A 22,423-nucleotide genomic window follows, 5' to 3' on the forward strand; every position below is an offset into this window, starting at 1 on the left:
AGAATTTCTCCCATTTTGTGGCTGTCTTTGTATGTAACTCTTCCCCCAAATTCCTGTTTCCCTAACCTCTTCTTTTGGTATGTTAAAACCCACCTGGTTTATAGGGCCTTCTCCACCCTGGTAGGTCAAGTTCTGGGTAATACAGAAAACGTGCTGGTTTTGGGTACAAGAGAGAAAGCACATGACATAGGCAGCACAGGACCCTGAGAGCAAATAGCAGCTAGTAAAGGACATGGCAGAGAAAGGCCGTGAGGAATGAAGTGAACTGGCTCTAATGAATGCCTATTCTGATTGCTGTGTATTATTTCTCCTCCACTATCCTGCTTCATCAGACCCCTCCGCCTAAGGGGTTAGAAACACGGTGCCTGGGGCCGGGTAGGTGGCGCTGGAGGTAAGGTGTCTGCCTTGCAAGTGCTAGCCAAGGAAGGACCACGGTTCGATCCCCCGGCGTCCCATATGGTCCCCCCAAGCCAGGGGCGATTTCTGAGCACATAGCCAGGAGTAACCCCTGAGCGTTAAACGGGTGTGGCCCAAAAAAACCAAAAAAAAAAAAAAAAAAAAAAAAAAGAAACACGGTGCCTGGGACGGTCTCACCCAACTTGTGGAGTTAATTTTTTTTTAATTTTATTTTACATTTGTTTTCTGGTCTTCATTTCCTTTGAGGTGCAGAAGCTTCCTAATTTGTTGTAGTTTCATTTGTGTATGTTTGCTTTTGCTTGCTGGGTCAATGGCATTTTATTGTTCAAAATGCCTCTTGTTTCAGTATCATGGGGAGGTCTGCTTAGGTTTACTCTATGTACTTTATAGGTTCAGTTCTTTTATCGAGGCCTTTAATCCATTTTGATTTGACATTTGTGGATATTATTAGTAATAGGTAGGTCTACGTTCATTTTTTTTTTTGCATGTGCCTGACAAGTTTTCCTCGCATCACTTGTTAAAAGAGGCTTTCTTTGCCCCATATCATATTTTTTGCTTCTTTACTGAAGGTTAGCTGACCCTATATCTGAGTGTCTGCCTGTGGATTTTCAATTCTGTTTATTGATCTGAAAGTCTTTATCCCAGTTTTGTGCTTTTTAAAATACTATCACTTTGTAGGACAGTTGGAAATTGGGAACAGTGATGCCTCTGGTTTCCTTTTCCCAAAAATTGCTTTGGCTATTTGTGTGTGTGTGTGTGTGTGTGTGTGTGTGTGTGTGTGTGGTCAATTTTTTTTTTGAAAAATGTCATGGATAACTTTATAGGGATTATTTAATGTTTTGTGGAGAATTGCCATTTTAATGATATTACTTCTGTCAATCCATGAGCAAGGTATGTGTTTCCATTTTCTTGTGTCATCTTTTATTTCTTGAAGTTGTGTTTTATACCTTTCTTTATGGGTTTTTCTTCTTTCTTTTGTTTTTTGTTTTTGGGCCACACCTGGCAATGCTCAAGGGTTACTCCTGACTCTGCATGAAGGGTTCTTCCTGATGGTGCTTGGGGAACCATATGGGCTGCTGGAGACCACACCTGGTTGGCTGCACACAAGGAAAATCCCCTACCTACTGTGTTATTGCTGGACCCCTTTGTGTTTTTTTAAGTACTAAGTACTCAAGTTTTTTTGTTTGTTAGTTTTTGGGCCACATCTGTTGGCACTCGGGGTACTCCTGGCTCTGTGTTCAGAATACACTCTTGGCAGACTCAGGGGACCATATGGGGTGTTGGGGATCAAAACCTGGTCCATACTAGGTCAGCCTCTGCAAGCAAATATCCTACCGCTGTGTCCTACTTTGGCCCCTTAGGTACTCAAGTTAATTCCTAGGTACTTGATTTTCTGATGCATAATTTTAAATGGGATTTAAATTTTTTCTTCTATATTATTACTTGAATATAAGGGAAAGTTATGGGCTTCTGCATGTTAATTTTGTAGCCTACTAGTCTGGCCTATACTTGCAGTGCAATATTGAACAACTTCAAGAATTTATTCACTTCTAGGCTCTCTTGTTGCATGGTATAGATTTTCAAAGTAATCTCTGATGTTATTTGACTTTGTGGTATCTGTTGTGATTTCCCCCTTGACACTGTTTTTTTTTTTTTTTTTTTTTTTTTTGCTCCATCTGACTCTGTGCTCATAAATCGCTCCTGGCAGGCTCAGGGGACCATATGGGATGCCTGGGATTGAACCTGGGTCAGTCCCAAGTGCAAGGCAAAAATCTTTTTGCTGTGTTATCACTTAGGCTTCTCTCCCTTTTGATTTCTGATTTACTTTATTAGGAGGCTCTTCGTGTTTTATTAGTAATTTATCAATCTTGTTTATCTTCTATCTTCTGTCTCTTATTATCTTTTTTGTCAAATAACCATTTTTGATTTTATTAATCTTTTGGCTTATTCTTATGAATTCCAACTTGTTGAGGTCTGCTCTAAGTTTTCTTATTTTTTCCTCCTGCATGCTTTGGGTTCCTTTTGTTTTCATTTCCAATTTCTTTTTTCTTTTTCTTTTTGATATCTTTATTTAAACCCCTGGATTACAAACATGATGGTAGTTAGGTTTCAGTCATGTAAAGAACACCCCTCTTCACCAGTGCAACATTCCCATCACCAATGTCCCAAGTTTCCGTCCTCTCCACCCCAATTTTTAAGCTATACAATCAAGTTATTTATGTGGACCCCTTTATACTTCCTGTTGAATGCTTACACTTAACACTGCATTTTCTCTGTCCCACATGTCCCACAATTCTGTCTAGACATTCTGGTAGCTTTTGTCCTCATTTTTGTGTTTTTCCAGGAATCTTTTTATTTCTTCTGTGATTTCATCTCTGACCTACAGTGTGTTCAGTTGTAAACTGTTTAATTTTCAGTGTTTCAGTTATTTGTCCATTTTTATTTGTCAGTAGCTTCTATTTTAAGTGCTTAAACTTAACTTCTATTTTAAGTCTGAAAAGATAATAGATACAATTTTTTTTCTTGATTTTATGGAGGTATGTTTGGTGCTCCAACATGTGGCTATCTTCAAAAATGTCCAACGTGTATTGAAGATGAATATGTATTTGACATTTGGAGAATGAAAAGCCACATATTACATTTATATCTATGTATTATACATACCCATTAAACCTATCTCTCTTTCTTTAAGAAAAATTATTTTCTTGTAGTCTTTTTTTGTATTTTTTTGGGGGGGGGGGGGTTTTGGGCCATACCCAGTGGCGCTCAGGGTTTACTCCTGGCTCTGCTTTCAGAAATCATTCCTGGCAGGCTCAGGGGACCATATGGGATGCCAGGATTCGAGCCACCACCTGTTCTGAATTGGCTACGTGCAAGGCAACTGCCCTACTGCTGTGCTATCTCTCCAGCCCCATTTTCTTGTACTGTTATAGATCTATCAAGAAGTGAACAGTTCTGCTGAAGTCTACAACTTCTATTGTGTAGCTACCAAAATCCTTCTTGAAATCTATTAGCAGTTGTAAGTATTTTGCTATTCCCTCATTAAACATGACAATGTTTAGGAAGTGATTTCTTCTAGTTTTATATATCTTTTGATCATTTAAGGAATAACTGCCTCTGTCTCTTACTATCTTTTGTTTTTGTTTTGTATTTTTTGGGACCACACCTGGTGACGCTCAGGTATTACTCCTGGCTCTGCGCTCAGAAATCTCTCATGGCTTGGGGGACCACATGGGATGCTGGGGGATCGAACCAAGCTTCATCCTAGGTCAGCAGTGTGCAAGGCAAACACCCTACCGCTGTGCCACTGCTCCCGCCCCAGTATCTTTTTTGTATATTACTATGGCCACCCCATCCTTTTTGAGGGAATTGTTTTTTTAATTTTGAGTCTGTTTATTCTAGTGATTTAGGTGTTTTTCTAGCAAACTGCAGAATGTTGGGTTCAATTTTTCAATATATTTTGCCTCAAATTTTTCTTAATTGGTGATTTTACAACACTGATATTAAGAGAAATTATTGTTATGAAGTCTTGCTCTATCTTTCTGTAGACATTTTGGGATTTATTTTGTCTGAAAGCATTGAGGTTTTTGCTAGTTTTTTGGTCACAAGAGCAGTGTGAGCCCAGGAATTACTCATGGCCATGCTCAGGGCACTGACTATCTGGGATTGAACCTAGGTTGGCTGCATGTAAATCAAGCAAGCACCTTACCCACTGTACTATTTCTCTGTTCCTTCCATTAACTCTGCCTCCCTCCATTGAGTTTGGGCTTTGATGGATGCTATAAACATTAGGGACACTACTTTTTATATAATTTTTTTTTGGTCTTGATGTTTTCAGTATTTTATCTCTTTCTATAGCTCTCATCATTCTAGTTAAGATGTATCATGGAGTCTTTTTATTTGGGTCTCTTCAGTTGACATCCTTTGGGCCTCCCAGATTTGGGTACACATGTTCTCATTCTCCCTCTCTGAGAACTTCTTAGCAATGATATCTTTGGCTGTTGCTTCTTCATCAAGGTTGCCTTTCTGGCCTCTAGGCACTATGGTGATTGTTATGTTCTTCCTCCTATAAAAGTTTTCTTTTCTGCTATTCTTTGTTTTTGAGGTTGTTTTTTATTTTCTTTTTCACATTCTGTGGTTGACTGGTGGTTTTCTCCTTTTCATTTTAGGAATTCTCTGATTCTGTCCTCAGCTACTAGACTTTAATTTTGAGGCTTTCGGTTGACTTTTATATTTTACCTATCAGGTTTTATAGTTCTGAAAATTTCCTTCCTTCCTTCCTTCCTTCCTTCCTTCCTTCCTTCCTTCCTTCCTTCCTTCCTTCCTTCCTTCCTTCCTTCCTTCCTTCCTTCCTTCCTTCCTTCCTTCCTTCCTTCCCTCCCCTTCCTTTCCTCCCCTTCCCTTCCCTCTCCTCCCCTCCCCTCCCCTCCCTTCCCTCCCCTCCCCTTCCCTCCCCTCCCCTCTCCTTCCCTTCCCTTCCCTCCCCTCCCCTCCCCTTCCCTTCCCTCCCCTCCCCTCCCCTTCCCTTCCCTTCCCTTCCCTCCCCTCCCCTCCCCTCTCCTTCCCCTCCCTTCCCTTCCCTCCCCTCCCCTTCCCTCCCCTCCCCTCTCCTTCCTTCCCTCCCCTTCCCTCCCCTCCCCTCCCTTCCCCTCCCCTCCCCTCCCCTCCCCTTCCCTCCCCTCTCCTTCCTTCCCTCCCCTCCCCTCCCCTCCCCTCCCCTCCCCTCCCCTCCCCCTCCCCTCCCCTTCCCTCCCCTCCTTTCCCCTCCCCTCCACTCCCCTTCCCTTCCCTCCCCTCCCCTCCCCTCCCTTCCCTTCCCTTCCCTCCCCCCCCCTCCCCTCCCCTTCCCTCCCCTCCCCTCCCCTCTCCTTCCCCTCCCTTCCCTTCCCTCCCCTCCCCTTCCCTCCCCTCCCCTCTCCTTCCTTCCCTCCCCTCCCCTCCCCTCCCCTCCCCTCCCTTCCCCTCCCCTCCCTCCCCTCCCCTTCCCCTCCCCTCCCCTCCCCTCCCCTCCCCTTCCCTCCCCTCCCCTCCCCTTCCCTCCCCTCCCCTCCCTTCCCTCCCTCCCCCTCCCCTCCCCTCTCCTTCCCCTCCCCTTCCCTTCCCTCCCCTCCCCTTCCCTTCCCTCCCCTCCCTTTCCTCCCCTCCCCTTCCCTCCCCTCCCCTCCCTTCCCTCCCCTCCCCTTCCCTCCCCTCCCCTCCCCTCCCCTTCCCTCCCCTTCCCTTCCCTCCCCTCCCCTCCCCTCTCCTTCCCTTCCCTCCCCTCCCCTCCCCTTCCCTCCCCTCCCCTCCCTTCCCTCCCCTCCCCTTCCCTCCCCTCCCCTCCCCTCCCCTTCCCTCCCCTTCCCTTCCCTCCCCTCCCCTCCCCTCTCCTTCCCTTCCCTCCCCTCCCCTCCCCTCCCTCCCCTCCCCTCCCTTCCCCTTCCCTTCCCTTCCCTTCCCTTCCCTTCCCTTCCCTTCTCTTTCTTTGTTTTTGAGCTACACCTGGCAGCACTCAGGGTTACTCCTGGCTCTGCATTTAAAAATTGCTCCTAGCTTGGGCACCATATGGGATGCCAGGGACTGAACCTGGACCAGACTTGGGGTAAGCCACATGCAAGGCAAACACCCTCCCACTGTGCTACCCCATTCTGGCCCAAGTTCTGACTTTTTTTTTTCTTTTTTTGTTTTTTGTGTCACACCCGGCAGCACTCAGGGGTTACTCCTGGCTCTATGCTCAGAAATCACCCCTGGCAGGCACAGGGGACCATATGGGATGCTGGGATTTGAACCATCATACTTCTGCGTGAAAGGCAAAAGCCTTACCTCCATGCTATCTCTCCAGCCCCAAGTTCTGACATTTCTATTTGTAGTTTTAACCTTCTGCTATCAGATTCTTCTGTGTTTTATTAGCTATGTGTTCCATTGTTTATCTGAACTCATCAAACATCTTTACATTTCCTCTAAAAGAGATTATGTAGGTCAATATTCCTTGTTAAGTTTTCTGGGTAACTCTTCATCTATGGGTTTCTATTTTATCATGCTGGTTCTGAAAAGGAGGAGTTGGCTTTTTCTAAGAGTTGGTCCAGGATATGGCACCTAAAGGCCCTAAGTTCACTAGGAAAAGTCTTTTGTGAACTGAAGACTAAGGAAAAGTAAGTGCCAGAAAGGTAAGGATGAAACTCGGGGATGAAATGAGGCTAGAAGTGTCTGAGCGAGTAGGGACTATTTTTTTTTTTTTTTTATGAGGGGGAAGGAAGGGCTACACCCGGTGATGCCCAGGAGTTACTCCTGGCTATGCGCTCAGAAATCACTCCTGGCTTGGGGAATCATATGGAATGCTGAGGGATCCACCAAGGTTCCTCCTAGGCTAGCGTGGGCAAGGAAGACTCCTTACTGCTTGTGCCACCGCTCTGGCCCCTGGGACTATTCTTTACCTGCTGAGTGTATGAGACCTGTTCAGAACAGGAAGGCCATGATGTAACTGGTCTAACTGTAATTTAAACTCCAGAGCTCTGTTCGGATTCTATTTTTTTCTGTTCTAATCTTTAACCTCATTGTGCCATGCAATATGAAAAGCATGCTTCATATTCTATGTTTCTTCATGCAAAAAGTAGGAGAGAATAGGAGTGTTTGCAAATAACTTAGCAGACCCTGAGAAATGTACCAGTTGTGATGAAAATGAATGAGTTGGTTCACTTGTGTGTTTGCAGGGATCACTAGCTAAAGTCACTTCATCATCTTATGCTAGGGGGGATGTTATGTAGTTTAAATCCATCATAAACACATTATGTAGTTGGATGTGTGTGTTACCTGCTCTGCCTACCCTCTCTGGTTTCCAGTATACCTTTCTGAAAATATATTCCTGGGTGCAGCACTTTTTCAAGTTTCTGATGGTTGGTTATTTTTTTATAACTAGTAAAAATTGCCTTAAAATATAAAGAAAAAAAATTAAACAACATGAAAAGAGTAATGGACTGTGCAAGTTCAGTTTCTGAATCTAGAAGTGTAAATAATGACAATAAGAAAAATGTCCACTTAAGATTCAGCAAACTTAGGACTTTGTCTGAACTCTTTTTCTGAACTCTGTTGTGATAAAGAACTTTAAGACGAGATGACAGCTTTACGAACAAGATTGCTTCAATTTTCATCTCAAGTTGAGAACACAATTCAAATAGACAGCTTCCAATCCATTATTTATAATGGCATTCTTGCACAGGAAGCTGTATCCTTCATACTTGAAAGGATGTGAGAAAACCATCTAACAAGCAGAACTTCTGATGAGCCCTCATCAGAAGAAGAGAAAAAAAAAAGACCAATAGTTAACTGACATATTTTCTGATTCATTTTATAATTGTTAATGAGATGTACTGTTATAAAGCTTCAATCTTTTCACTTCCTACCTAATGAAGCTCTCCCTCAGTCCTTCTGAAGCATGCCATTCTTGATATTCAGTGTTATTAAATATTTCTGTTTTTTCCAAAATATTTTTATCATTCTGAACTGAATTTCTATACCATTAGACAGTTTTTCATGTCCCTTGATCCCTGATGATATATCTACTTCTAGTTTGGTCAGGAATTTGCCTGTTCTGCTTGTTGAATATATGAATTTGTATATGGATTTGTGTAAATTTGTCTATACTTCTAGTTGTGGTCAGGACTTGTCTGTACTCTTTTAATGAAACTATGCAACATTTGATTTTTTGTGGCTGGTTTGTTTGGTGCCATAGAATATATTTAAGATTTACTTATGAAGTGGCATATTTTAAAAAGCTCATTTCTTTAGGATGAATGTTATTTTGTATGTATTTATTGCAGTTGCTTTTTTATTCATCTAGCTATGAACATTTGGATTGTTTCTCCTTTTGCAAGTAATGTTAGAAGCAGGGTGTTTGCTTGATTCTCTTGTTTTTTTTTTTTTATTTGTTTGGAATATGCCTAGAAATGCAATTGATAGATCATAAGTTATTTTGTGTGTGCTAAGTTTTCATATTTTCCATAGAAGCTGTAGTTTATTACATATGTCAACAATATCTGAGGCATTTCTCCACCTTTCTCTCTAAATATTTATGTTTCCTCAGTGAACTGATCATCTTTTCATATGGGTACTACTTATATATATATATATTCTTTGTAGAAGTAGCTGTCAAATCCTTTGCATGTTTTTTATTTTTTTTTGCTGTTGAATTTTAGTTTTCTTTTATATATTGTATATATTATTCCCACTAGCTAGAAATTAATGTTTTAGTTAATTAACTGCTAGTAATTTATAGTAATTTAGTCTTTTTATATTTCCTTTTTTTTTTTTTTTGGTTTTTGGGTCACACCTGGCAGCACTTGGGTTACTCCTGGCTTTACGTTCAGAAATGGCTCCTGGCAGGCTTGGGGGACCATATAAGATGCCGGGATTCAAACCACCATCCTTCTGCATGCAAGACATACACCTTACCTCCATGCTTACCTCCATGCTTTTTATATTTCTATAGTTAATGTTTTTTTTTTGTTGTTGTTTTTGGGCCACACCCAGCGGTGCTCAGGGGTTACTCCTGCCTGCCTGCTCAGAAATAGCTTCTGGCAGGCAAGGGGGACCATATGGGACACCGGGATTCGAACCAACCACCTTTGGCCCTGGATTGGCTGCTTGCAAGGCAAACGCCGCTGTGCTATCTCTCCGGGCCCTATAGTTAATGTTTTTAACTTGATGTAATGTCTTAAGTCACAAACGTTTGAATTTTTGATTCAATCCTATTTTTTGTAGTTGTGCTTTTGGTATCATACATGGGTATTACAGCCATTCAAAATCTGTGTGTCAGGAAATTTTTCTCTTATATTTTCTTCTAAGAATCTTTTAAATTTATTTTTGAGCCATACCTGGTGGTGCTCAGGGTTTACTCCTGATTCAGCAAGTTTTGGTATGATTTGGAGGGACCATGTTAGGTGCTGGGGATCAAACCCAGGTTCACCACATGCAAGGCAAGTGCCTTCCTCACTGTACTATCTTTCTTCTAAGAGTTTAAGAGTTAGAGCTCATTATGGTTTGGTCCATTTTTGAATTAAATTTATTGGTGTTTAAGGTCCAATTTTCTTAAATCATTTATTGAAAAAATATCTTGCCCTTTTTTTATGTCAGATGGTTAATATACTGATGTTGTCTGTCACAAGGTTTTAAGGAGACCCATATCACATATCAGCTGTCTGCTTATGAACTGATAAAGGATCAAGAAAATGTCTTTATTTATTTTATTTATTTGTATTTACTAGATTTACCATGCAAATATATATGAGGGCTTATTATTGAGTTCTGTAGTATACTTATTTTGTCTGTATGCATATCTGATATCTGTCCTCATGCCAACTCAACGTATCTTTATTATCATGGCTTTATAGCAACTTTAGAAATCAGGAAGTTTCAATTTTCCAATTTTGTTCTTTTCAAGAGTTTTTTTGTAGGGGTTAATTGGCGTCTTTTTAATCTACTTCTGTGTGAAATGCCAGGGAGTACATTGAATTTAGATTACTTTGATTCGAATTAAAAGTTAGCTATTAAATATTCTAGTTTAAGAACATTGGATCATTTAAAATTTGATATCTTATTTATATTAAAGCAGCATTTTGTGATTTTCAGCATACAAGTTTTGTGTTTTTAGATCAGTTCACACTGTGAACTGGCTTTATTCTTAATAAACTTCAATTACTTGTTTTATTATTCTTAAAGCTATTTTCCAAATTTTGTTGATATATGGAAACAGTTGTTTTTTGTACCCTCTAATCTTGCTGAATTGTGTGTATGTATTTCTAAGATAACACCAGGTTTGGTAAAACACATAATTCTATTTTTTCATGTTTAATAATTGAGTATGGGTTGATTGAATTTTTCATATTCTTTTGGTGATCAGAATTCTACCTCCTGAGAGAATCTACTTAAGAACGCTCTGAGATATACATTTTTTTCGTGTGAGAAATTATCTCAGTTTTCAAAATCTTTCAAATTTGATACTTAGATTTTCAAAAAAGGGTATATTTAAATGATAATATTGACGCTCTTAGAACTCACTTGGTTGGAAACTTCAGTATGGGGATTTATATTTCTTTACACTGAACCCACATCAGAGTTCCAGAAAAGCTGCATATATGACATTAACCAATGGAAAAGTCAGATAGTACCAGAAAAGGCATGAGAAAGTCTGATGATATGGGCACAAGATGGGTACATAAAGGACCAGGAGGAGAAAGTGGTTTAGAGACATAAGGCATACACTAGAGAGGAGCAGGCATACACTGACCCCTCTAGAGGTCTTCCAGGTTGTTTGTAAGGGAAAATAAGTACCCTGAGGAAATCTGAGGTGGGATTGAAGGTTTACAGAAGGTGCAGGAAGACTGAGAGGTAGCTTAGGCAGACCTGAGATTGTGTTTGTGTGGACTGATTGGAAGCGTCACAGCTTCTCATGAGATCTGGGAACAAATGGTTTGAAGAGTGACCATTCACATTCTCAAATGAAACTGAATTTATCTGTGTATATATAAAAATATTTATTTTATGGGATGGGTTCATGCAGCTATGGGGTCAAGGGTCTGAAATCTGTCGGCAGCCAGCAGTTTAGAAAAGAGGACCTATTTGAGAGATATTTATCTCAGTATGTCTCTTTTCTGTGGTACTTCGGCACAGCACCTTTCTGTTATCTGCAAAGCCAAACAGGCGATCCCTCTAGATACTGGTCAGGCTGCTGGTTTGGTTGCCCCCAGCTGTCTTGCACCCTGATTCTCTGCAACTTCAGGGGGAACTTGGGCTGGGGTCTTGGCCAGAGGCATCTCTCAACACACAGAGATAGCTTTGTGGCTATCAGGAATGTAGCTTGTGCCTCAGTGAAAGAAGGAGAAGTCACCCCCTTCTGTTTTCTGCCCATTGGAAGCTCCTTGTGAGAGCTGGGGTAGACTTTAATTCAGCTCAGATTCCCTAGAGCTCACACAGGAGTAGAAATAAGATCATTTATGTGACTATTTAGGGGGAGTGTTGTCATTTAGGAAGTTGTGACCTGAAGTGAGAGCATTAGATCAGTACATCATGGGGCCGGCGAGGTGGCGCTAGAGGTAAGGTGTCTGCCTTGCAAGCGCTAGCCAAGGAAGGACTTTGGTTTGATCCCCCGGCATCTATATGGTCCCCCCCGAGCTAGGGGCAATTTCTGAGCGCTTAGCCAGGAGTAACCCCTGAGCATCAAACGGGTGTGGCCTGAAAAACAAAAACAAAAAACAAATTAGTTCAGTACATCATGGTGGATCCCCTCTGAGAATTGTGTTTGCTCCTGTTTGTGCCAAATTTGCAAAAGCAGTAGTACCCCCATACTTTCATATCTCCCCATATTTTCATACCCCTTAAATACTTCTATGAAATAAGGCTAAATCCGTATTTTTCTAAGTATGATTAAATCTTCAGTATGTGATAAATGTTAAGAGGAGACATCGGTTTATGGGAATTGCTGAGAACATGGCAGAGAAATTCACTCGTTTGAGGGCTTGGAGACCATGCACCTTCTCATGATCTGGGGTTGGTGACAGTCTCTGGTGTTAGAGGGCAAGTTGGTGCCCTTAAAGCAGACCTCTGAACCAGAGTTAAAGGGGTGTCCAAGCATTACCCGCTAAAACAGATTGCTCTTGAATGAGATGTGCAGTAGTTTTCTTTCTGGCTCAGTTTCTCACGCTCTGTCTTTATTCCAGGTGCTGTGGTGCAGTCAATGTAATTTGAAGACGGCAAGAAGGAACAGATGGCTCTAGCTGGTGGCCCAGACTCCTTCTTGCACCATCCGTACTACCAGGTATGGGTGAGCATGGGTGCCTGAATCTGCACAAAGGTATTGACCAAGAGTGGGCCACAGCATAAAGGTAGTTGTCCATGAATTGTCCTATTTCTGGCAGCCACCAGGGAAGTTCTTGGGCTACATTGTGGATGAATCATTTTGTCTTTGTTTATTTTCTTTAAATTTTTTTTAAATTATATCTTTACTTAAGCATCATGATTATAAACATGTTTGTAGTTGGGTTTCAGTCATAAAAAAGAACGCCCTCCTTCACCATTGCAACCTTTCACCACCAACCTCCCGCATTTCCTTTCTCCGCTCTTCCCCTACCAGTGTTCAAGACAGTCATTCTATTTTTCTCACTCACTACCAATGCCATGATAGTTGTTAGTGTAGTTATTTTTCTTAACTGAGCTTACCACTCTTTATGGTAAGCTTCATATCGTGGGCCAGTCCTTCCAGCCCTCCTCTCTATGGTGTCTGGATATTATTAACATACTGTCAGACACCATCCTTGTAGTGAATCCCCAAGCTACTTCACATTATCTATGCTTGATCTGTTTTCACCTTTCTCTGAATTTGTTTTTTCTTCCTTATTAATATGGGAAGTCTTATTTTAATTATCATGATGAGATATAGCCTGTAGTGTAATTTTTACTGCAGAAACACTTAATATATTTGGCATCAGACAGAGTGAAGCAAATCTTTGAAAGAAGGCTTAAATTTGGGTGCCGGAGCCACAACACAGCGATAGGGCATTTTCCTTGCATGTGGCCAACACAAGACAGACCCCAGTTCGATTTCTGGCATACCATATGATCTCTTGAGCCTGCCAGGAGCGATTTATGAGCACAGAGCCAGGAGTAACCCCTGAGTGCTCCTGAGTGTGACCCAAAAAGAAAAAAAAAGCAAAGAAGGAAGACTTAAATTTAATTACGAATACCATTTAATGTAACTACTGATTTTGAAACAAAGCTAAAATTCTTAGAACTGTAAACTTTGCTAGTGAAGGCTGTTTACTGGGTCAGGTTGGTCCCAGCATTAGCTGCTGCCTGCCATTTAGGCATTTTTTCCCTTCAATTTTATTTTTGTTTTTTGTTGTCTACATCTGGGTCAAATTCTGCTTGAGCACGAAAGCATGGGGGCAGGAACTGCACTTAGAACAATTAGATGACTATAGGGGTGGGCTGTAGGTCAGAAAGTTACTATTAAACAGTTGGCCCCAAAGTGTATGTATTCTCATTATTTATTCAGTTCCTTTAGATCATAACATTTTATATATACTTAAAAGAATTTTTGTGTGTCTGATTGTCTTGTTTGCAAAGAGATGGGGTTGCCTTACCCCACTGAGTGAAGCTTTCTGCTTTATTCCCTAGTTACATAGGTCAATTCTCATATGGCAGATTAATTTTGGTTGTTGCATGCGACATGCTGCTTGCAGCTAGACCATAAGTTTCATTCCCAGCCACCTTGTCACCTCACTTAATGGCTTTAAAGGCATCCTCTAATTCTTGTAAAAACCTAGCTGCCATGTTGAAGTCAGGGTGACACGGAGCTTCTTCTGGTTTAGGTGGCAATGCAGAGAACCCTGCCTTGAAAGCAGGTTGTTGCTGTTTCCAAGTCATCAGGGTGTCAAAGGAACTCTGGAGCAAGTTGATAAAATAAAATTAAAAAAAAAAAACCTAGCTGCTAATATTGTTTGCATCTGGCCCCTCTTCTCAGGAAATTCAATGACAGTTCTAGGATTTCTCAGGAAATTGGGTGATTTATGATAAATTCTAATCATGAGAGATCTGCAGTTATAACAGTTCGATATATCTCCACTTTTTTTTTTAGAAAGAAAACAAAAAGGCTTCTTAAGATCTCCAGCATCTTAGCCACTGTTAATAAAGAGTAATTCACTAATAGTTGTGGCTAGGTTCTACAAATTATCTATATATCGGGTATTTAATGTGCACAGAGTACTACAATGCAAGGCAAGTTCCATTCGCACTGTATATCTCCAGCCCCAATTTCAGATTTTTATGTGGGCTCATGGCAAGTTTAATGTGAGTTTCTAATTTCACTGTTCAGTTTTCTCAGGTATGGAGGAAACTTTCCTTTTTCACTTGTGTCTTATTTTTTTCCTTTGTCATAAATATCATCTAGTATGCAATATGTATATGTTACATACATATGTATAGTATATATTTATACTAATCCCTTACTGTTTGGATTCTGTCAATTTGTAGTATAGTTTTAAGCCAAGGAGTATGATTACTGTCACTTGCTAAATCATTGGGGCTTTTTGTGTTTACACAAATTTTAGTAAAGTATGCTTTTTTCTGGAGGAATGCTTCTAGACCTTTTAGGACAGATTGCACTGAATTTATATATTATTTTTGGAAAGCTGGGCATTGTAGAAGTACTAATTTTTCCAGTCCACACAGGCACAGAATAGCTTTTCATTTCTTTATGTCTTTTATTTATTCTGATACTGTCTGTAGATTTTATTATACAAAACTTTTATCTCCTTTGTTGTTTTATCCTAGTTTAACTTAACTCTTTGGGTGCTAATTAACAATAAACTCATTGTTATATGGAATTGTTTTCTTGTTTATTACTCTTTAGAGAAATACGATGTTTTAATATTTTAAAGTAGCATTCACTTTACTCTTTATTATTTCTAATAGTTTATTACTTGTGTTTAAAAATTTCTGTGTATTATATAATCTGCAGATAATTATAGTTTAGTAATTTTTCCTCTCAAATTTAAACTACTTTTTTTTTATTTTTGTCTGTCTGATTGTTCCGGCTAGACTCTCTATATTGAATAATTGTGAGTGGAAATTCTTGTCTTACATTTGGTCTTCAAGGGAAAAATGATTTTTTTTTGCTAAATATGACATTGATTCTGATATACATATATTTAGAGAGATTTCTTTTTGTTGATTAAGGTATATTTTGTTAACATATTTGTATGTTCTGACAATCTTGGCTTTCCTAAAATATATCTACTTGTTCGTGAACAGGGATTCATTTTATGTATTGTTGGGTTTAATGTACTAAGATTTGTGAAGGATTTAAAAAATTTTTTTTTGTTCATCAGAGATAGTTCCTATAGCTTTCTTTTTTTTTTCCCATAATGTTCTTCTTTGGCCTCATAGAGCATGTTTGGAAAATGTTATCTATTGTTTTCTTCTTTGGAAGAGCTTTAAAAGATGGATATCATGTTTGATTGGATGTGTTGCTAGAGATGACTGATGAAGTCAGCCGGTCCTGCTCTTAATATTAAGTCTTTTCCTTTTTGTTTTAACTTACTTGCTTGGGATTGGCCTGTTCATGTTTTTCTTAGATCCTTGGAAGATTGTGTGCTCCATGGATTAGAGAGCCCTGGGCAGCCTTGAAAGAGAAAGGGGGCTTCCAGGGATAGAGGAAAGCTGGCTGTGGGAAGGAAAGAAGACATACTTCTGCCCGCATCCTGCAAGTTTTAGTTTTGCAGTGTTTTCTGCAGAAGTGTGAGTTCCAACAGTCGTGGGCTAGTGGCCCAGGTGTTTCACGAACTGACTGGGAAAAAATACTTTATTGTTATACTGGGATATTAATGATGTGTTAGAAAATAGCCTGGACCTTTATGCTTTATATTGTATATCATAGTTATATGGAATCAAGAGGATACTTATTTTATTATTTTTTAAAAAATTTTTTGTTTGTTTTTTTTGTTTTTTGGGGGGGCCACACCCATTTGATGTTTCAGGGGTTACTCCTGGCTAAGCACTCAGAAATTGCCCCTGGCTTGTGGGGACCATATGGGACACCAGGGGATGGAACCGCGGTCCTTCCTTGGCTAGCGCTTTGCAACGCAGACACCTTACTCTAGCGCCACCCTCACCCGGCCCACATTTTTTAAAAAATTTTAAGTAATATATTTAAGCACCCATAATTACAACATTTTTGTAGTTGGGTTTCAGTTATGAAAAAGAACACCCCCCCCTTCACCAATGCAACCTTCCCACCCCCACAGGCCCCATTTCCCCTCCTCCTCTAACCCCTACCTGTATTTGAGACAGACAATTTTTTACTTCTCTCTCACTATCAATTGTCATGATTGTGACAATTGACAAGTGAAATATGTGTTACCTTTTGTATTGTGGGTTAGTCTGAATGCCTGGTAGTTCAGCCTTTATAGAAAACCAGTATGGAGATTCCTCAAAAAACTGAAAATTGAGCTCCCACCTGATCCAGTTATACACTTCTAGGGATATACCCTATGGGACACAAACACAACACAAAAAATGCCTTCTGCATACCTCTATCATTGCAGTGCTAATTACAATAGCTAGACTCTGGAAACAAACTAGATGCCCGACAAACAGATGATGGCTAAAGAAACTGGTACATCTATATAATGGAATGCTATGTAGCCATCAGGAAAAATGAAGTCCATGAAATTTTCTGTACATGGATGGACATGGAAACTATTGTGCTGAGTGAAATTAGTCAGAGGACAGAGACAACATAGAATAGTCGCACTCATCTGTGGGATTTAAGAAAAATAGAGAATACCTTTTTAAAATGTTGGGAATAATATGTTCGATACACTCATTTCACTGACTAATCTCTAAGTGATTGGCAGGCCACAGCTGGATGTTGGCATTTAGGCAGGATGCTGACCTGCCTTCGGGGAAGATAAGTAGACTCGTGGGATAGGCCAAAGATCGAATGCTCTGTTTAAATCTCTTATCATCCTCTTCTGTTGGGAACTTCATGATCTCACTTTTGTATGTGAGAAGAATAAGGCAGAGTACAGATAATACCTTTCCTTTCCACTGAATAGAGATTTTCTTCTTAATTTTACTGGAAGAGAGAGAAAAAGAGGGAGGGGTGGCTGTTCGTGAGAAGGAAGGTAAAAATGCCAGAATAATGGATTTAATTATTCTTTATTTAGTTTCTGTGATTGCTATGTAGACGCATACCATGATTGAATTCCTTCAATCCTAAAATATGTATTGAAGCGTCAATTTTAATAACAGCTCTTCAGACAAAATAGAGAAAGACAGATGGATTGATTGGAAGACGTTTTAGTTGTAAAGATGTAAAGTGGAATCGAGAAATGCTAAAACTGAGTCTAAGCAAAAGCTCTGAAGTCCCATTTAACTTTGTTTTTTATAAGAGAAGGCCAACTAACCTTTAAGGGAGCTATGATTTTTTGTTTTTCTTCCTCCTTTGTCGAAATTTCATTTTTTCAAAAATGTCATTCTTCAATATGGGCCTAAAGTCTTATATTTTTAGCTTTGTTATTAATAATGCAGGTAGCTTTTCATTGAATGCTTTTGTTATTGCTCTTTTTCTTAATTCTGTGTAAAGAGTGCCACATTGTGCCACATATATATTGTTTTCTTTTTCAGTTAGAAGACTCCACTGTATGAAATGTGATATAACTCCCTAAATTACGTGGCTTATGACTGAATGAAAGTGCATCTCTTTTACTTAATGCTTTCTGCTTCTCCGTGCACTGTAGATTGGTCTTACGGTCAGTAATCGTCTGTTACAAAAAACATGTTTGTAATCATGGTGCCTTAAATAAAGATAGCATTTAAAATAAATAAAGTTTATTATAAAAAAAAGAAAAGAAGAGGAGAAAAGGAAGAATGAATTCCCATGTGGGGGAGGAACTTAGCACAGAACTACATTATTTTTCCATACCATAAGATGCACTTTTTTCCCCCAAAAGTGCATCTTATGGAGCAAATGCCACCTGAAGCTAAATACCTAAGTACAGAGGAAGAGAACATCCTAAAAACCTATGTGTTATTTTATAGAGTGAAAATAATGGTACGTTAAATATGGCTTGCTTTGTAGGTTTAAAAAAATAAAAGATTTCATAGTTGGGGAGCGAACAAGGAATTGGGCTCTGTTTTGTTTTCTTTCTACTCATTCCGGAAGTTCAGATTGCACAGAAAATTTATTGACTTTTCTTTCTTTCTCCTCTGATGAATATTGAACTTTAATTACCTTCCTATGTTTCCCTGTGCCCATGGCAGTTAGGGATCGCTCTCTTCAAAAGTAATGTTGGCCTTTTGAGATCGGATCATGCATTTGCGAGTTATAAGGTCTTAAAGTTTATTTTACCTGTCAGGACAGCAACCAACCCTGCTGAAAGTAATAGGGGCTCTGAAGTGCAGGAGGTGGGGGGGACATGGGGAAAGGGGCAAGGGAAAGGGGAAAGGAGAAAGGTCAGTAAGTAGCATTTGACCCTGGTATTTCTCTGCAACCTCTGAGGGTGTCCCACTTGTCCCCAAGTTGGAAAGGTTTCTTGGTTGAGCTGAAAAAATTAGAAAAGAAGAATTCATCTTATTTTATTCTTATTAGAAATTTCTTTCTTTCTTTTTTTTTTGGGCACACCTGGTGGTCTCAGCAGGTTACTCCCAATCTTCTGTACTCAGAAATCACCGCTGCAGGCTCGGGGGGACTATTTGGGATGGCGGGGATCGAACCTATGTCTATCCTGAGTTGGCTGCATGCAAGGCAATTGCCCTATCACTGTGCTATCTCTCCAGCCCCTTGAAATGCATCTCTAAATGAATGTAGAAACAAATAAATTGAATTTTTGATTTGCACATTGATACCTGGCATGTCACAAAGATGGCATCTTCCCCACCCCTCACAGTCCCTTCCTCAGAGTGCCAGCATACTGTTTGGTACATGTTGCCGAATCTGGCTTGTCAGGGGACCCACCCATCTCCCTGAATTTATTGCTCTTATTCATGAAAGATAGACCCTTCCTCTCCCAATTGACTCTTGTATTTTTTTAAAAGTAAAAAACAGGTTTTATTTGGAGGTATTGAGGAAGGGGGAGGAAGAGGATGAGAGAGAAAGAGAGAGAGACAGAGAGAGAGACAGAGAGAGACACACACACACACACACACCAGAGAGAGAGAGAGAGAGAGAAGAGAGAGAGAGAGACGACCAGCTGAAAATAGGAGAATCCACATCTCAAGAGGAGACATGCAGGAGACATGTACATGATCTCAGAAAGCATGTATGCACTGCTCTCTACCAGGGGCAGTAGAGGGGTCCAGTACATATCCCCAGAGTGAAAGTCCACATCTCAAGAGGGGACATGCGGGCTACATGTACTCAAGCTTTGTGTCCCCAGACAGCGACATTTGCCCTCTTGGATTCTTTGACAAATGCTCTTGATAAAAGAGGTTGAGTGTCCTGAGGTCTGAGGTTGATGGTTCATTTTAGAGGGAGCTGGTCTTCTGGGGCTCTCCAAAAGCCAGCCTGTCCCCTGGAGAACCCGACTTTCAGCCTGTCGTAGGAGGCAGGTTGTAGGTGAGAACCGATGATTTATGAGGCGGGGGCTAAGACCCTTTCAGTGGGATGTGGGAAGTTGAGAAACAGGGGGCCAAGACATTGCACCGGCCTGGTGTGTCTTCGTTGGCCCTGTCAGATCCCTTGAGCTCTGCCATGCCAAGCTTCCGTGCTGACATCACTCACCAGCTCCGTTGGGACTCTGTCCCTGGGTCTCCACCTACCTCTGTCTGCGTCTGTCTCCTTTCCTTCATAAACGTCATTCCTTAATTAAAACACTGATTTTCTGTGGCCTTTCACCCCTTGCCTACGTACACACGGAGCTCTGCATCTTTCCACACCCTGCCCAGACCTTGCGAAAACTTGAGAAGTTTTCTGCTGTTTTCAGTCCTCAGATTGTTTACCTTGGACTTGAGCCCTTGAGGACAATAGAATGGGAATGGGGGTGGATCCACACTTGTACAGTGAAATCTGACTTCGTAGAATGACTCAGGCCTAGATCTATAGAGGCAGCTTAGCCAGATAGAACTGTAGGTAGGTTATAAGAGCTGACAAAGAAATGGGGAATTGGGGCCTGAGTGATAGCACAGAGATAGGGTGTTTGCCTTGCACTGTGGCTGACTTAAATTCGATCCCTGACATCCCCATATGGTCTCTGAGCCTGTCAGGAGTGATTTCTGCGACAGAGCCAGGTGTAAACCCGTAGTACCAACTGGATGTGGCCCCCGAAAATAACCAACCAAGCAGAAAAAAATGGGGGAATCCTTATTTGCAAAATTGTGATGAGGTTCCTAGTAAACTACTTTAGGGGTGTCTTTCCTTAAAGGTCATCTTCAATCATTCACCTCGCACCTGTCGGGGGGCTAGCTTGGACCAAGTCTACCTTGTGCATCAGAGCACTTGACTCCCCTGATTTTGGCCCTCTGGTATGACTTTTGTGTGTTGGTGGGGTTCCCAGATGTTGCTGTGCTTATTCCGAGGCCTTTTTCCTCACTACCTACCAGCCCACAGGCTTCTGGTCTTTGGGGGCTCCACCCCTGCAAACATGGGTGCCCCAGGGCCTGGCCTTTCACAGTCTTCTACAGTTTTCAGGATCTTTTTCACTTTCCTATAGACCCCAGCTTGGCCGGGAGTAGAGCTTGGGGTCAGGGGACGGCTAACCATGGCCTGGACTGACCTATAGAGGACCCCAATGTTACCCTGTTACCCTGTTGTTATGACATCATGTCCTCCACACTTTCACAGCTTCCTGGTGTTGGCGGTCAATAACTACATTGTGCTCTTGTGGCTTGGGGTTCACCCTTCTTCCTCCCCAGACTGACAGTTTGTGTTTTGAAAGTAGCTTCGGCCTCTGTGTCCTTGGTGTTCTAGACTGGGGAGTACGAGGAGGTGCTTGTCTTCCTGTGGCTCTGGTGGTGGACGGTGGCCCGGTGAGGGGTTAAGGCCCAAGAAAAAGCTTCTCAAGCAGAGTTGAGGACGAGGTCAAACGGTGGACGACAATTTACCGTGTTAGAGCATTTTGAATGTGACAAATGATCCATGTGGGTTTTCCTATTAACCAGCTGCCAAACTTTTCCAAGCCGGACATTGCGCCTCCTTCCTGTCAGGAGGGGAGGCTCTCTGGTGAATATTGCAGTTTCTCTGCTAGATTTTGGTGTGGGAGTGCTTCTCAGTGCTCCTGCTCGAAGGGCTGACGTTTTGGTTTGAAGGCAAGCACCTTAGTTATCAGGCAGAGAACAATTACAGTGTTTTAATGAACAGTAAATTCATTTGCTAATAAGTGTAACATTGAAATGACTAAAAAAGTAGTTCAGTTTTGGGGAGAGGAAAAAACCCTTTTTTACCCCCTTCATTAAAAGTTGCAGACCTGGGCCGGAGAGATAGCATGGAGGTAAGGTGTTTGCCTTTCATGCAGGAGGTCATCGGTTCGAATCCCGGCGTCCCATATGGTCCCCCGTGCCTGCCAGGAGCAATTTCTGAGCCTGGAGCCAGGAATAACCCCAGAGCACTGCCGGGTGTGACCCAAAAACCACAAAAAAAAAAAAAAAAAAAAAGTTGCAGACCTTGGGGCTGGAGAGATAGCTCAGCGGTAGAGCATTTTGCCTTGCACGTGGCCAACCCAGGACAAACTTGGGTTTGATCCCCAGTATCCCATGTGGTTTCCCAAGCCTGCCAGGAGCAATTTCTGAGTGCATAGCCAGTAGTAAGCCCTGAAAACTGCCGGTGTGGCCCACAAAACCAAACAAAACAAAAACCAAACAAAATTTGACATAAACTTGACTTTATTTTTTTTGTTTTGTTTTTGGGTCACACCCGGCATTGGCATTGCTCAGGGGTTATTCCTGACTCTATGCTCAGAAATCGCCCCTGGCAGGCACAGGGGACCATATGGGATGCTGAGATTCAAACCACCGACCTTCTGCATGAAAGGCAAATTCCTTACCTCCATGCTATCTCTCCGGCCCCATAAACTTGACTTTTTATATGCATTAATTTCATATTAGGTGTTCAGATTGCAGTTAAATTATATTTTTATATTTATTTCACAGTACATACTAAATCAAATTATGATAAAAACAGAACTATGTCCTATCATAGCTTATTTTTTTCTCCCCCTTTACAGCATGTCTGAAAATTGGCAAGTGTCTGTCATACTTAGGCCCTGACAATTAGATGCCCTAGCATAGAGGACAACCTTCCTGTGTTTATGGTATTTTTGTCATACAGCAAACATATCTATGGTAGTTTTCTTGCAACATGTTCATTATTTATGTATGCTTGAGGGAAACCCTGAGAAGTGGCTACTAGAATTGTTCCGACGAGGTCTGGCTCTTCTAAGGTGGTATGGCTATAAACTGCTGTTACCTTTAAAAAATCATACTGTTCATTCTCAACAAGGAAAACCAAAGTATAATGATGATGATTAAAATTTTAGTGGAA

The 22,423-nt window shown here is 41.1% G+C and overlaps 1 protein-coding gene across 2 annotated transcripts in view; it reads left to right on the forward strand.

The window, feature by feature from the left end:
• Positions 1–22,423, forward strand: part of GRB10 (growth factor receptor bound protein 10) — a 176,256-nt gene that overhangs the window by 11,799 nt on the left and 142,034 nt on the right. The window contains exon 2 of one of the 2 annotated variants that reach the window (XM_049777476.1): positions 12,108–12,205. In XM_049777476.1, the coding sequence (XP_049633433.1) occupies positions 12,155–12,205 (51 nt within the window). In that variant the 5' untranslated portion in view covers positions 12,108–12,154. Of the gene's footprint in view, positions 1–12,107; positions 12,273–22,423 lie in introns of those variants that run through there. The other variant, XM_049777477.1, reaches the window with a different exon arrangement.

The sequence above is a fragment of the Suncus etruscus genome, chromosome 7 (assembly GCF_024139225.1).
Source record: "Suncus etruscus isolate mSunEtr1 chromosome 7, mSunEtr1.pri.cur, whole genome shotgun sequence".
NCBI classification, from domain to species: domain Eukaryota; kingdom Metazoa; phylum Chordata; class Mammalia; order Eulipotyphla; family Soricidae; genus Suncus; species Suncus etruscus.